At 37.2% G+C, this 13,945-nt stretch overlaps 1 protein-coding gene across 2 annotated transcripts in view; it reads right to left on the bottom strand.

The window, feature by feature from the left end:
• The window catches only part of LOC145277730 (uncharacterized), a 146,238-nt gene extending 134,275 nt beyond the window's left edge, over positions 1 to 11,963 (bottom strand). Inside the window, exon 1 of one of the 2 annotated variants that reach the window (XM_080129434.1) lies at positions 10,308 to 11,963. In XM_080129434.1, the coding sequence (XP_079985560.1) occupies positions 10,308 to 10,344 (37 nt within the window). In that variant the 5' untranslated portion in view covers positions 10,345 to 11,963. The remainder of the gene's footprint in view (positions 1 to 10,307) is intronic. The other variant, XM_080129435.1, reaches the window with a different exon arrangement.
• Between the last annotated feature and the right edge of the window lie 1,982 nt (positions 11,964 to 13,945).

Raw genomic sequence — 13,945 nt, 5'->3', positions numbered from 1 at the left:
ATGCGATATTCGTTTTCAGCATACCCTAAAAACTATAGAAGTAATCATTTTAAATGTTAAGGTGGAAACAAGGTAAAAATTACCATTTTATTTCTTTGTTTACATAGTTGAATTTTCAGTAAAACAACAGAATAGAAATGACAAAAATTATCATCAACTGGTGAATATATAGTTGTTGCTTATCAGGATTCTTGGTATCCTGGTACTGTGAAAGTTACATCAAGGATTCATGTAGATACAATTTACGGTTGCATCTCAGAAAATAGGGTATATTTTGAGCCAGAAAGAGAGGATTTACAAAACTGAAAATTGGACTGGTCCCAAAATGCATAAGTTCTCGTCAATTATGGGAATTTCCATCTTTTACAGAAATCCAAAATGTATGTGAAAAATTTTTTTTAATCTACTCAATTTTTTTTGGTTTTTCTTTGAAGGGAGTAGTACGTATTGGCCATGAATGCTCTTTAGGCATTCAATGGCTACACCCAAGATTAAGCTCTCTTTTGGCGAGGAGGCAGGAAAATGTCTATTCTCAATAAAGCTATATTAAAATACCACTATAATACTTAGTTTTGTTCATAAATAGACACCCACTGTATGATACCATGTGCTAGTTAAGAAAAAATTGAAATTTGTACATCTGAATTTATAATTCATGGCTTATGGTAAAGAAATACATCAGCTTTGACTGAATAATCAGAAAAAGCACATCATTTTACATAAGAGTGCCAGGTTTCATGAGAATAGTTTGAAAAGTAAATAGATAGTGGCAAAATGACTGTAATTTAGCCCATTTTTTCTAAAGAAAAATGTCCATGGAAAAACATAAATGTTGGCATTTAAAATTCTCATAACTTTTGAACTAATAATGGTATTTGCATAATTCAAACGGTTTTAAGCATCTTTTACATAGCTCTTTTCATGAAAGTTGAAAAATAACAATTATCTAAAAAGAAAAATAAACTTGCAATGCTAATTGCTAGTCAAATATGTAAGAAGTATCTACGTACACAAAGAATCATAACATGAACACAAGTCAAGAAGGCCGGCGGGCAAATCGGTCAAAACACAGTATAATTGTCATTGTTGACTTCCAATTCAGAAAAAAAAAAGAAGCAATCAAAATAATTTTAAAAATTATTATGTGGAAGAAAATAAAGTACTAATTGCATGACACTGCCTTTTGGCTGGGATCGCGGTGTAGTATCTGTTAGTCTTAATTCAACTGTTATGTCCTCAGTTTGTCAAGGAGATATCTTTCTAGACTGTAGCGATTAAAACATTTTTTGTCCTAATCCAGAATCTTTCTTTTGGGGGAGCAGGATTCTCGGTGCTTATGCACTTATGTTACCGTGCTATTTTTTAAAACAGTATTTTCAAGTTAAATTCAATTTTCACAATGTCTATTTTTTTTTAATTAAATTATTAGGTGAAAGTATAGAATAGTATGAAAAATTTTGTAGAAATAAACAGGCTCCTCATTGGTCGGTTTTACTGCCCACGATTTTGTTTGGACACATCAGATTGATTGTTATTAACTGCCGTGTCATATTTTTGGTGCTATTTTTATGTTTTAGGTCGTGCCAATTTTCAAAAAGACAGCAAGTTGAATGGACGTGAAAACTCATCTCCTTATCCGTGACATGGAGCCTCAAACCCTTTTGTTTCTTTGAGACGTATTAATGCTCTTACATAGGGTGAAATGTTATCATTTGCAAATGCCAATGCCCTTATGTTGGGCAAAATATTATATTCTTCGCACACCGCTGTGCTCTATGATTTGATTGACTTTCATCATTACTTATATAATGTCTCTTTGAGACGATTTTAAGGTCTACGTTTTGACCCGCACATTGTCCACCATTCGGGCGGTTATTTACAGTGAACTCCATGATGACCACCGGACTCACAGCATTCATCCTTGGAAGGCATCACTTAACTCATCGACTTGTTGCAACTATTCTTCGAACAGCGTGGAGTCTTGAATCCTGTAAACACAAAGATAAACCATGAACTACTACCCTTACGGGTGTTACCAGCTCTGTTCAATAGAAAGCCAAAGATGGCATATCTTTTGCAATATGGATCTTTTTACTTTAATATGTAGTGAATCTTTTCTAGGATGCTACAAAAGTATAATCAAAGGACTTAACTCTCAATTTAAGAAGTTATTTTAGACACATCAATGGCAACTGGCAGAGAGAGAAAGAGAAAAATCATCTTGCCTTCTTTATTTGGATATCTCTTGCAACAGACTGCCATTTATTGCGACCAAGGTATTAGTCCTTGAAGTCCCATAAATGTTAGTAAATGCCACAAATCAAATTGTTAGGAAAGAATAACTACCACGATGGTAGGAATCAATGTAAAGAGAAAGGGGGTGACAAGCTTGTGAAAAAAATAAGCCATTTTATAGCATGATCCAAGATCACATGATTACAGTTGATATAAAAAACTATCATAAAGGAGAAGGGGCTTTTGCATCTGTCTCCCCAAACCAGAGGCCATTAAAGGTAAGTAACATTTTCTTACACCCTCCCATCTTAAAAAAAAAAAAAAAAAAAAAAAGGAAATGGGAGGGAGGTAAGTAACTAATTAAATTCTTCCTGAGAGTGAACTATTAGTCCCTCGAAGTTAGGCAATTCCAACAGTACCAATTCTCACCCTCTGGGGGAACCTGCTGTATACCTACATAGTTGAAATGGTACCATTCATTGCAATCATCAGAGCATATCATTGGACTATCATCATTTGGACGAAAACATCCTGGGCAAATACATGTATGTTCAGCATCACTTAATGAATCATTCGCTAACATATCATTATGGATTAATGAAGGGTCCTGGTTGAGGCAATCTTCACAACACCAACTCTCCTATGCTGGTGGAGACTGATATAGACCAACGCAGGAGAAATGGTACCAGTTATCACAGCAGTTGAAACATACTATGGCACTGCCATTGTCGGTTTCACCACAGTCAGGGCAAATCCAAACAAGCTCTCTGCCCTCTCCAATAAGACCATGATCACGTACAACCATTCAGACTGTCATCAGTATTCCATGTCAAAGAATCAAGTCAATCAGAGGGTTCCTGAATGGATAACTCTAGGGGATAAAGGTGGTTCAAGGAATGAACCTGCAAGGAACCATCTCCTCGTCTTATCTGAGTAGATCTCACCAAGCCATTATCTCCTGTAAATAGATGTGTGGCCCTACCTGAAGCCCAAAATGGTCGAGGTTTGCCAGGGAGTTTGCTTGTTACTACATCTCCCAGACAAATAACTGATACAGTCCCTCTTTGTTGCCTTTACATATGTTCTCTTATACTCAGCAGATAATCCTAGTACCAAATTCTCTTAAATCTTTTTAATGCCTCATCCCTACAATTCAAATACTCTAAAAGATGTTTTCGTGAGGGAGGTTCCAGTTGATGAATACTCTCCCTGTCCATCCTCAAAATCAAACGAAGGTTTACTAGAGGGTGTAAAAAATGATTTGGACTTATTTCCAAACTAGAGTCTGATGAACTTCTGTAAGTCAAGGGATGGTCATTTACAGCATTTTGTATATCGAACAGAATTGTCAGAAGATCAAAATAATTATAACTAGTTCAACCAATTAATTTATACAAACAAGATTTGATGGTTTTGATCAGTCTTTCCCATATACTTCCATACCAAGGTGAGTATAAATGTATCTTAACATGTTTGATCTCGCATGTCCCTAATTTCTCCATGAATTCACTGGAAGTAAGTACCTCATGAATCATATCACACCCAATTATAAAGGACTTGGCATTGTCACTATAAATATGTGAAGGAATCCCATAAATGTTGGAAAATCGAATCAAGGTCATTGAAACAAAAATGTAGTAGGCAAAATAAATAAATGTTCTGTCAGCAACAGTACAACTTCAAAATAGTCAATATCGCCCACCTCCAGAAGAGAGGGAATTCCTGTCCGTGATAACCGTGGTAAAAGAAGACACACTCCAATCGCCAGAAACACCCACACACACAATTTGCAGGACACTGCCGACTCGTCTCTAGCCTCCTGCTTTTATAGTGGCCGGGAATTATCCATTTGCCTAATCACATGAGAAAGAAACGTGATTTTCCGAGAGTTGCATGGGGTAAACGCTAATAAAAACCCCCGGACGCCATCTTGGAATTCTCTTTTCCCCCCAACCGGTGACACAACAGACGTACCCGAGGTAAGCTCTTTTTCCCCTCATTTTAGTTATTGCTACTTCTGCTACACTCTCCCCTGATCTCATGATCACAAATGGGGCAGGGGGGCAGTCGTCTCTGTCTGGTACTTCTCCGAAGAACCTGAGGCAGCACTTCCTCCCTGCCATCCTCCTCATCGCCATTATTGCCACCAGTCTGCTCCATAGGCGGTGTTTCACAATCAGGGCAGGGGGGCAGTATTTGTCTCTGTCGGGTACTCCTTCGTAAAGGCAAGACGGGTGGTCCTTCCTCCGCTTCTTCAGTATGTACATTATATGGCCCAAATCCTCTCCGTCGTCCAGCATCATACTCTCTGTCTTTTCAGAAGACATCATACTGTCTGAGTCTCCCTCTTCCTCCGATGTAACAACATAATGGCGAGGGCTCAAATCCTTCACGTGACAAGGCACACCGTCCACCAAAATCGACTGAGGGCTGATCACCTTGGTCACCTCACCCTTGCCGAACCTCGTGGTACATCGATTTTGCGGTCTTTTGACCCATACGCGATCTCCAACCTGGTAAAAGCTGTTCTTGGGACCTGGGGACGCAGTTGCGAGATTGGTCTCCTTTACTCGAACTTCGTATTGATAAATCCTGTTGGCAGGCGCAGTGGAGGGAGATGTGTCGTCTCTTGGTGTGATGTTATACCAGTAGACAGTCTCCTGTATGGGACAACACATTCTAGCCGCTATTCGTTTCACTGTACGGTGACATCGCTCCGCTATGCCATTCTTGGCTGGAGCGTATGCACAACGGAATCACAAGTGAACTCCCCATTTACATGCAAATGCTTGGAACATATTGCTGCAGAAAGCTGTGTCATTGTCTAAAAGGAGTTCATGCGGCGCGCCACGCTCAAGGAACACTGCCTCCAACTGATGAATCACGCTTGCCAAGTCCTGCCTTGCCAATTTCCTCCAAATGGAGAAACGCAATGGACCACAGTCTGTTAAAGTTAAAAAATGGAAGGTGCCATAATGCGTGATATCCATTCCAATTCTCTGCCAATTCTCGTTAACTTCCAGCTTTCCCTTTTCCCACCTGACTGGCGCTGGGTCAATGGACTGACATTCCTCGCATTTCTGTATGACCGTTCTGACAGTTGCTTTTGTCGTGGTTGGACATCTTCTCCTGACAAAGTAGGTAGTGCGTCGCACCCCCCGGATGTCCACTATCTTTGTGAATAGCCATGATTTGACTCTCATCCAGCTCGTCTGTGTGGACCGCGCCTATCACTGGGTCAAGACCGTTTTTCTTTTTCATTGCCTCAAACCACCGCTGTAGCACTCGTGTCAGTCGGTCAGCAATGTTTCGTGCTGATGGAACCAGCATCACATCCACTGTCAGCCCATACTTTTTCACGAGCTCCTTAAGAGTGCTTAATTGCCTCCTAATAAGCATCTCGCTTGCTGCTTTGGTGCGTACTCGCACCTTTCCAGTTAGCATGTCCGAGACCCAATGGTATACGCAAACAGAATCTGTCTTTATGTGTAGCACCTTGCTCTGCCACTGGAGAGCCAAATTGATGCCTTTCAATACGGCATCCAGTTCAGCCAAGTGGATATGTTGAGAGTCATCTTCAGGTCGCAGCCAACATGCATCTTCCAACACAGTTTCACACATCTCCAAGGCTGCCCCAATTGCTAGGGAGCTAGCATCGACCCATACATTCAGCTCTTTACCGTCCACACACCAATTTCCCTGTGCCGGATCGTTCTGCTGCGCAGATTTTAAGGTTTCGAACATCATACGATGTAGTACGGCGTCCCTTGCTTCATCATCCCAGCCCTTCGTTACCGAACTTACTCTCCTTCTGAGTATTCCGCAAGCCACACGAAGCCAACCGCACACCGGAAAGTGCCCGACAAGTCGACCACACAGGGAAAAGATTGTTCGTCGCGTAACAATACTGGGAGCCTCCGGAATTGCATTTCCTCGCTTCCACCGCAGTTCATTGCGTTCCATCCTGACTGCCAATCCCAGCACCTGTGCACCGTCCTTCAACTGCTCCGGGTTCTTGCACTCCAATTCGAACTGCGCGAGGTGTTCTCTCACACAGGTCGCGGGCACCACGTCTTCATTGACAAAAATGTCATCAATGTAAGCAGATGCTGCGCGGCTTATAACTTCTTCCTGAGATAGTACTTCGCTCATTATCAAGGGAGCCACATTCAAACCAAACCCCAGACGGGTCAGACAGTATTTTTTCCCATCGATTTCCACAGTCTGGTATGGCCACAGTGTCTCATGGACCCGGACTTGTAGGTATGCTCTTCTGAGGTCCAGTAGAGACACGTTAGCACCTTTTTGTCTCCACTCACGCAGCTTAGCCGCACAAACATCTGCGTTGGCCGAAATAGCTTGAAACAAAAATGTAGTAGGCAAAAAAAATAAATGTTCTGTCAGCAACAGTACAACTTCAAAATAGTCAATATCGCCCACCTCCAGAAGAGAGGGAATTCCTGTCCGTGATAACCGTGGTAAAAGAAGACACACTCCAATCGCCAGAAACACCCACACACACAATTTGCAGGACACTGCCGACTCGTCTCTAGCCTCCTGCTTTTATAGTGGCCGGGAATTATCCATTTGCCTAATCACATGAGAAAGAAACGTGATTTTCCGAGAGTTGCATGGGGTAAACGCTAATAAAAACCCCCGGACGCCATCTTGGAATTCTCTTTTCCCCCCAACCGGTGACACAACAGACGTACCCGAGGTAAGCTCTTTTTCCCCTCATTTTAGTTATTGCTACTTCTGCTACAGTCATTAGAAATAAATGGACAGACATCCTGAATCAGTTCTAGATGCACTGACCACATTTCTAAACAAGTAAAAACCAGAATACACATCTTCACCCTTTCTTCACCTCTTAGCACCCACAGATGGCCTGTGTAGTGTACTGTGTAAAAAGAGCCTCATCATATTCAGCCGTGTTTTGGTAAATTGGTCATTTTGGGGTAAGTAAATAGGATAGTTGAATTTTTGACAGAAGGAACATTCTGATTATAATTATTTTCTGATAAGTGATGGATCAAATGGAATAGCCAACCTACTACATAGGCATTGAGGCATATTAGTCTTTCTTTCTTTGAGCTTACTCCAGATGTGCAAAACTCAAAGCAGATTAGGAAATCCCATAGGGCAAATTTATTGGTTTTATCCAAGCCAGTAAAGGTTGGACATTATTTTTGGCTTTGTTAGTTCAATGCCACATTGAGCTGGTAGAGTGGAGGGAGTTGACGAAGTAAAGAGGAGTGAATCTCAGAACTGGTAAGGAGGCATCTAATTCAGACAAAGATTTATTCACCCTAGTTTTGTAAGTGAAACTATCCATTAAACAGCTCCTCATCAAGAGGCAATAACTCTTGGAGCCACTGGAGAATACCTTGTTTATGAAGCTCCAATACATCTCTCTCAAGAGGTTTAAGTGCACTAAGATTTTCTAGCGTCAAGTCGATCATCATGAGAGCAACTCTGTGGTCTTCTACTAAGGATGACCATGATGATTGTTCAACTTGGTGCAAGGAATTCATTTTAATATAAGAAATGGATCTGTTGCAACGTGTAGCGGATCTTTGCTAGGACACTACAAAAAGTACAATCAAAGGACTTTGGTCTAAATCTAAACACATCAATTTGGTCTAAATCTAAACACATCAATTTGGTCTAAATTTAAACACATCAACTTTTGGTCTAAATCTAGACACATCAATGACAACTAGCAGAGAGAGAGAAAAAAATCATCTTGTCTTCTTTATTCGGATATCTCTTGCAACAGATTGCCGTTTGTTGCGACCAAGGTATTAATCCTTGAAGTCCCATAAATGTTAGTCAATGCCACAAATCAAATTGTTAGAAAAGAATAACTACCGTGACGGTAGGAATAAATGTAAAGAGAAAGGGGGTGACAAGATTGTGAAAAATAAGCAACTTTATAGCATGATCCAAGATCACATGATTACCATTGATATAAAAAAATAATCCCAAAGGAGAAAGGGCTTTTGCATTTGCCTCCCCAAACCAGAAGCCATTGAAGTTAAATAACATTTTCTTATAAATAAAATTGACGTTAACGTTTAAAGGTGAGCCTGTTATGATTTCTGATTGCTTTCTTTCATTCTGCCAGGAGCAAAACCGAGGTGGGATAATATCTCAATAGTTACAAAACACCCTCCCCATGTTCAGAATGGTTTTCTAAACGTTATTTCAGCATGGTAACTTAAATGCATAAGTAACCGGATTTTCTCATTAAAAATCGACCTTGCATCCAACTGCCCCCGTCGGGAAGCAAGTAAATAGGGATATAAAATACATTTTTTCCACGTGAACGCTAAAGCTGAACAGGTAATCGATTTCATAATCTGTATATTTTGTTTTACTCTTTTTCACTACAAACAAGGCAACATAAGGAGATACTATTTGAGATCGTGTCTAACAGGGGACTGTGGGGAGTTGAGCAGCGAGATATTTGTTCAGGTTACATTTAAACTTCTGCAGATTAGTACAGTCAGGAAAGCAGAAAACGGAGAGGGAATTCTAGTAGTCCGGAGAGGGAAGTCTAGTAGTCCGGAGAGTGAAGTCTAGTAGCGGGAGGAAAGAAACTATTAGAGTAGACTTTCCAGCACATAGGAACCTCAACAGTAAAGAGGTGGGATTTTGCTGCTTGTCAGGTTAGTCGCTAGCATATATGTAGAGAGTGCACAAGTGCTGTATGTTCATCAGAGCACATTCCATTAAAGTACTTGTAAAACAGGCGACATTGCAACGATGAGACAGAGATTGGAGCGCAAGGACCTATTAGATTTGAGACTTTCCTTGGACCCTGTCTAAGAGTTAGAGACTAGTGGTAGATTCACCAGCCCAGATGTGGCAACAATACTATACATGGGTGATTTGTGACCTTTTAAAGATAGAGGATGCACTCTGATCTAATTTTCTAACACAGTAAAGGGAGCCTACTTTGTGTGTTTCTGGTTTGCACGTAACATTGATAAATGCTATTTAATCAAATATTTACTGAAAGTAAATAAAATAAGAGAAAACTGTCAATTTACTTAACGGTCCTGTTACACCCATTCCATACGCACAGCTTTCGTCTTTTGTTTTTAGTATTGACCTATGAGAAGAGGTAGGGTTAGTGTTAACGTTAATAAATGCGTGTGTGCGTTTCATTCAACATTTTTTTTTTTTTTTTAAATAATTCTTGGCACTACTATTCAGAAGCGACATGTGTCTTGCTTACAACAGTTTGCAAGCCTTCCTGTAAACCCTCTTTGAATCAACAGGTGAACCAAATGAACCATAACCCAAAAATGATCCTCAGGCAATGTTATTACACATTTCGGGACCCGTGTTGTTTACGGACCGTACTGAAATAACATTTAGAAAGCCATTCTTAACATGAGAACGGGGGGGGGGAGATTTTTAACTGTTCTGATTTTCATCTAACAATTTAAACAAAACCTGCCGTAAAAATTGAGTTCAACTTAAAAATCCTATATAAAAACTTGCACAAGAAGCACCTACACTGTGTCACTCAACAGTAACAGACATTTTTTTTTTTTTTATAATATGAATGATCAAGAACGTTTGTTTACAATAAATTTCCGGGACCGAAAGCAAGTTTCATATGAAAACAAAAACGAAAATTGTAAACATGTCTATTTTGAATTGTTTTTCTTTAAGCATCCCACCGGACTCCTTTCCATGGCATGGGAGCAAGGTACTGACTACACTTTATTTGTTCTATTCTAAGACCGTGAAACAAATCCTTCGCAACAGAGGCATTTTAAATTCGTCTCCCAATCAAAAATTGGAATAGGTTGGTGAGCTGTCCTGTAGTTCCCCCTTACAGATGACGTTCCGGAAGAGGCTAAAAACCTCCTTTATGTCTAACTGTCCTCGTGGGGAGTCAAGTAAATATGCACTACACTTGAACATAACAACGTAAGAAAATAACTAAGATAAATCCTAACCAGATATAACAAAAAAAAAAAAAAAAAAAAAAAACTTTCTTGGCTACTCGGGTATTACTTTGGTACTCGGTATAAATAAATTAAAAATATACTAACCTTGGGGTGAGTAGATAGAATCCAAAGGTAATCCCATTTAAAAATCACAGAAAAAAAGTTCTGTTTTCGAAAAAATTCAAGTTTTACTTTTGATGAGAAATCACTGATGATGATTACCGCGAAATTTTGATAAAACTAAAATAAATTGCTTTATAAGTACACGAGTAGTTCGTTTAAATTCTTTTAATCGGAAAATGCTTTTAAAAATACTTTTACTTGAAAAGTTTTTAAGTTTTACACATGGTTATTGTATAAATAAACTAGTTTTCTTTTAAATTTCTTGTGAGGAGCCAAAAAGTTTATTTAAACTATTCTAAGGATGAAAAAAATAAAATAAAAATTCGAGCTTTTTTATTTGAAATCGCCTTTAACAGTTTATAAAAAAATTATGACTAACTAGGAAAAAAAAAAAAAATCAGGGATATTTTTTTAAAGTTCAATTTAGATGTGAAAATATTTTTATTTCATAGAAGTCATTTTATTATTATGAAAACTCTTTGACAATTCGGGTGTTTAAAACTTGTAATCATTTAATGCATACGGATTTTTTGTTTTGTTTTTTTCTTTAGAAAGTTTGCGAATATATTTATTCTTAAATTTAAAATGTTTTTAATCCAAATTAGAATTATGGGGTTTCTTTATTCATTCATAAACACTTCAAAGTTTAGGTCTTCCAAAACTTTTTTTTTTTTTTTAGTCACTTTAAAAAATCTATTAACAGAAATAAGATTTTTTAATAATATTTTAGTTTTAAAAAATGTTAATGTTTCTCCTACGTATAAAAAAGATTAAAATCAAATTTTAGTTTCCACACTTCAAAAGTATACGGGTCGGTAGATAATTTGATTCTACGTTTGGTATAAATTGTGTTTTTTTTTTTGTTTTTTTTTTTACTGTTAACTATTCTGAACTTTTACCAAAAAACAGTGTTTTAGGAAAGAAGAGAAAAGGGCCAGTCGTGTTTAATATTAGTAAAGAAATCAAATTTCGTTTTATTTCTTTCTTTCCTTTTTAAAAATGTTTTACAAGCTCTGACAAGAAAAAACATAATAAAACATTATCGATAAAAAAGTAAACAATGAATTAATATTAAAGACTTTGGAAAGAAAAAGAAAAAAAAGAGAGGAAGTTTGGAAGATTTCAGAGTAGTAACAAAAAAATAAATAAAATCCTAATGAAAAAAAGAAAGGAAACGGTTTATATTCGTGTTACCTGTTGTTCACGGTTATGAGAATCACATTATTGAGTGAGGAATTTAGTTGGGTTGGCAGCTTTTGGACGAATCATGGCAATAAACGACCCGTCGTTTCTACTTCGACATGCGAAGACATGTTTTATTTTTCACACAAAAAAAAAGGACACGTTTTTTTTTTGTTTCTGTCTCTTTCTTTTACTCAAAAGCAACATTCCTGCTAATCAAATCAATCACACGTAAATCATGAACCACAGTAGTTGCCCAGACCAGCACACTCTAACTTTTTATTATTATTAACATCGTTGCTGTAATGTATAGTATTTTCTTCGTTTTCTTTTCTTCTCGAGGAGTGCGCGTGGAATTACTTTAAAGCAACCGCCATTATTTCATACTTAACTTCCTCTTTACAACCGGTGAGGTTTTTTTAAACAAAAATAGAAAAGGTACGGATGGCGAAAAGGACAACAAAAATATAGGTCTTTGTATCAATTCGTAACTTAAATTGTGATAAAATCATTAAAAAAAGGGGGGAAAAAAAGTTTATATTTCAAATAATCAGTAACCGTAAAATTGATTATCATAAAAAGTTATAAAATAAGCAAATAATAAGATAAGAGTGTGATATTTCCACTATTATGGAAGTTTAGTTTGTTTAATTCTTTATTATGTATTTAAAATTTTATTAAATATGTCCACACTTGATTAGTTTCGTCCAAATAATGATTTCACCCTTAACATAAAACACAAGAATTTAAATAAAAATATATTGAAACCAAACAAACGATATTTGTTTCTTATTTGTAGTAAATAATTATGTTGTTCAGCTCCCATACAGTATTTTATTAATCGTTTCTTCCTTTTCTGTTGAAAGTGTACATACAGCTGTTATTGTTGACAACCAAAATAAAACTTTTTGTTTGAAGTGATTTCCCTTTTCGTTTTAAGTTAGCCGATCATTAGTGATACTTAAAAAAAAAAAAAAAAAAAAAGGAGAAAAAAAATGCTGAAAACAATATTTTTCACACAAAATTCAAAAGAATTAACTTTTATTTAAAAAAAAATGTTCATAAATAGTAGGCAAAGAAAGTTTTTTCTTTTAAAAGCACCTTTTAATGATAAGAAAGAGCGCGCACTCGCACTGTAAGGTAGTTTGTTAAACTGCGTTCGGAATAGAGGCCGCGTTCAGTGGATGTTGTTTGAAATGTTTTTTAAAAAAAATATTCACATTTTTATTGGTCAGGCAAAAAAAAGATTTTTCATTTTTAAAGGAAATTCAGTTTTCTCATGGTTATACCCCCCCCCCAAAAAAAACAAAACAAAACGGACACTACTGACATCATAACCGGTGTAACTGTAACCATTCCAACATAATTATTGCGGAATTATTTCGATTAATTGTATTATCGGTTATTCAATCTAATAAACTTTACCCCCCCCCCCAATTGAGGAAGAGATGGAGTAATTACTTTTTTTTTTATTGTATTTCTTTTTTTTTTTTTTAATAGAACACCGTCATAAGAAGACTTTCTTTTTCTTTTCTTTTTTTTTTATGCTTATATCAACTCCACACCCGCAGAAAATTACTCTGAAAAATATATGGTATTTGTGCAGTTTATGGACCGTGCTGAAAAAACGAAATAGATATCCATTCTTAACATGGGGAGGGGGGTAACTATTCAGTACTTTCATCTAACAATTTAAGAAACAAAAGATACGTTCAAAATTGAATTTAGCTTGAAAATGTTATCTTAAAAAAAAAAAGAAAAAAAAAGAAAAAAACAGCATAGCCCGTAAACTGCACAAGCATCAAATATACAAACAACTTAATTTAATTCCAGTCAGGGTCAGGCAGTCTACTGTGAAAATTGGAATAATTGATATTTCAACTCTATCATGTTTTGACTGCACACGTGCGGAGAATTATTCTCTGCGCCCGTAGGCAAGCATTAATGCGTTGCGTCATGTATTATTGTTGAGGATATACACGCGTGTCTTATTGCTGTATGACTTTCTTTTTCTCATTTTAATTGGAGTCCTCAGAAATCAAGGAGCCCTTTTTGAGGGCTAACATTTTATCTCTATATGATTTTTTTTTATTTTTTAATACTAAGATTCATCACAAGGCACAGTTCCACTTGAATGTAAGTGATTACTATTTAGGACCAAATCTACAGGGACACTATCTAGGGAGCTGAGCAGCGAGATGTCTGTTCGTGTTCACATTGCACTTGAACTTCTGCATGTCAGTACAGTGAGGGAAGCAGAGAACCGAGAAGGAATTCCACAGTCTAGCAGTTCGAAGGAAAAAACTATTAGAGTAGAAGGCTTCGGGCATCTGTTTCAGGCGAAGTTACCTCTGTTATATACGTTCTTGTATAGAAATGCGACAACGGGACGAGAAACACTGGTAGACATTAATGAAAAGATGTCTTTAAACCCAGAT

Source organism: Euprymna scolopes, chromosome 6 (assembly GCF_053919585.1).
Source record: "Euprymna scolopes isolate OS-2025 chromosome 6, ASM5391958v1, whole genome shotgun sequence".
NCBI lineage: Eukaryota > Metazoa > Mollusca > Cephalopoda > Sepiida > Sepiolidae > Euprymna > Euprymna scolopes.
The sequence above is the reverse complement of the archived record's forward strand: the minus strand, read 5'-3'. Positions and strand labels throughout refer to the sequence as shown.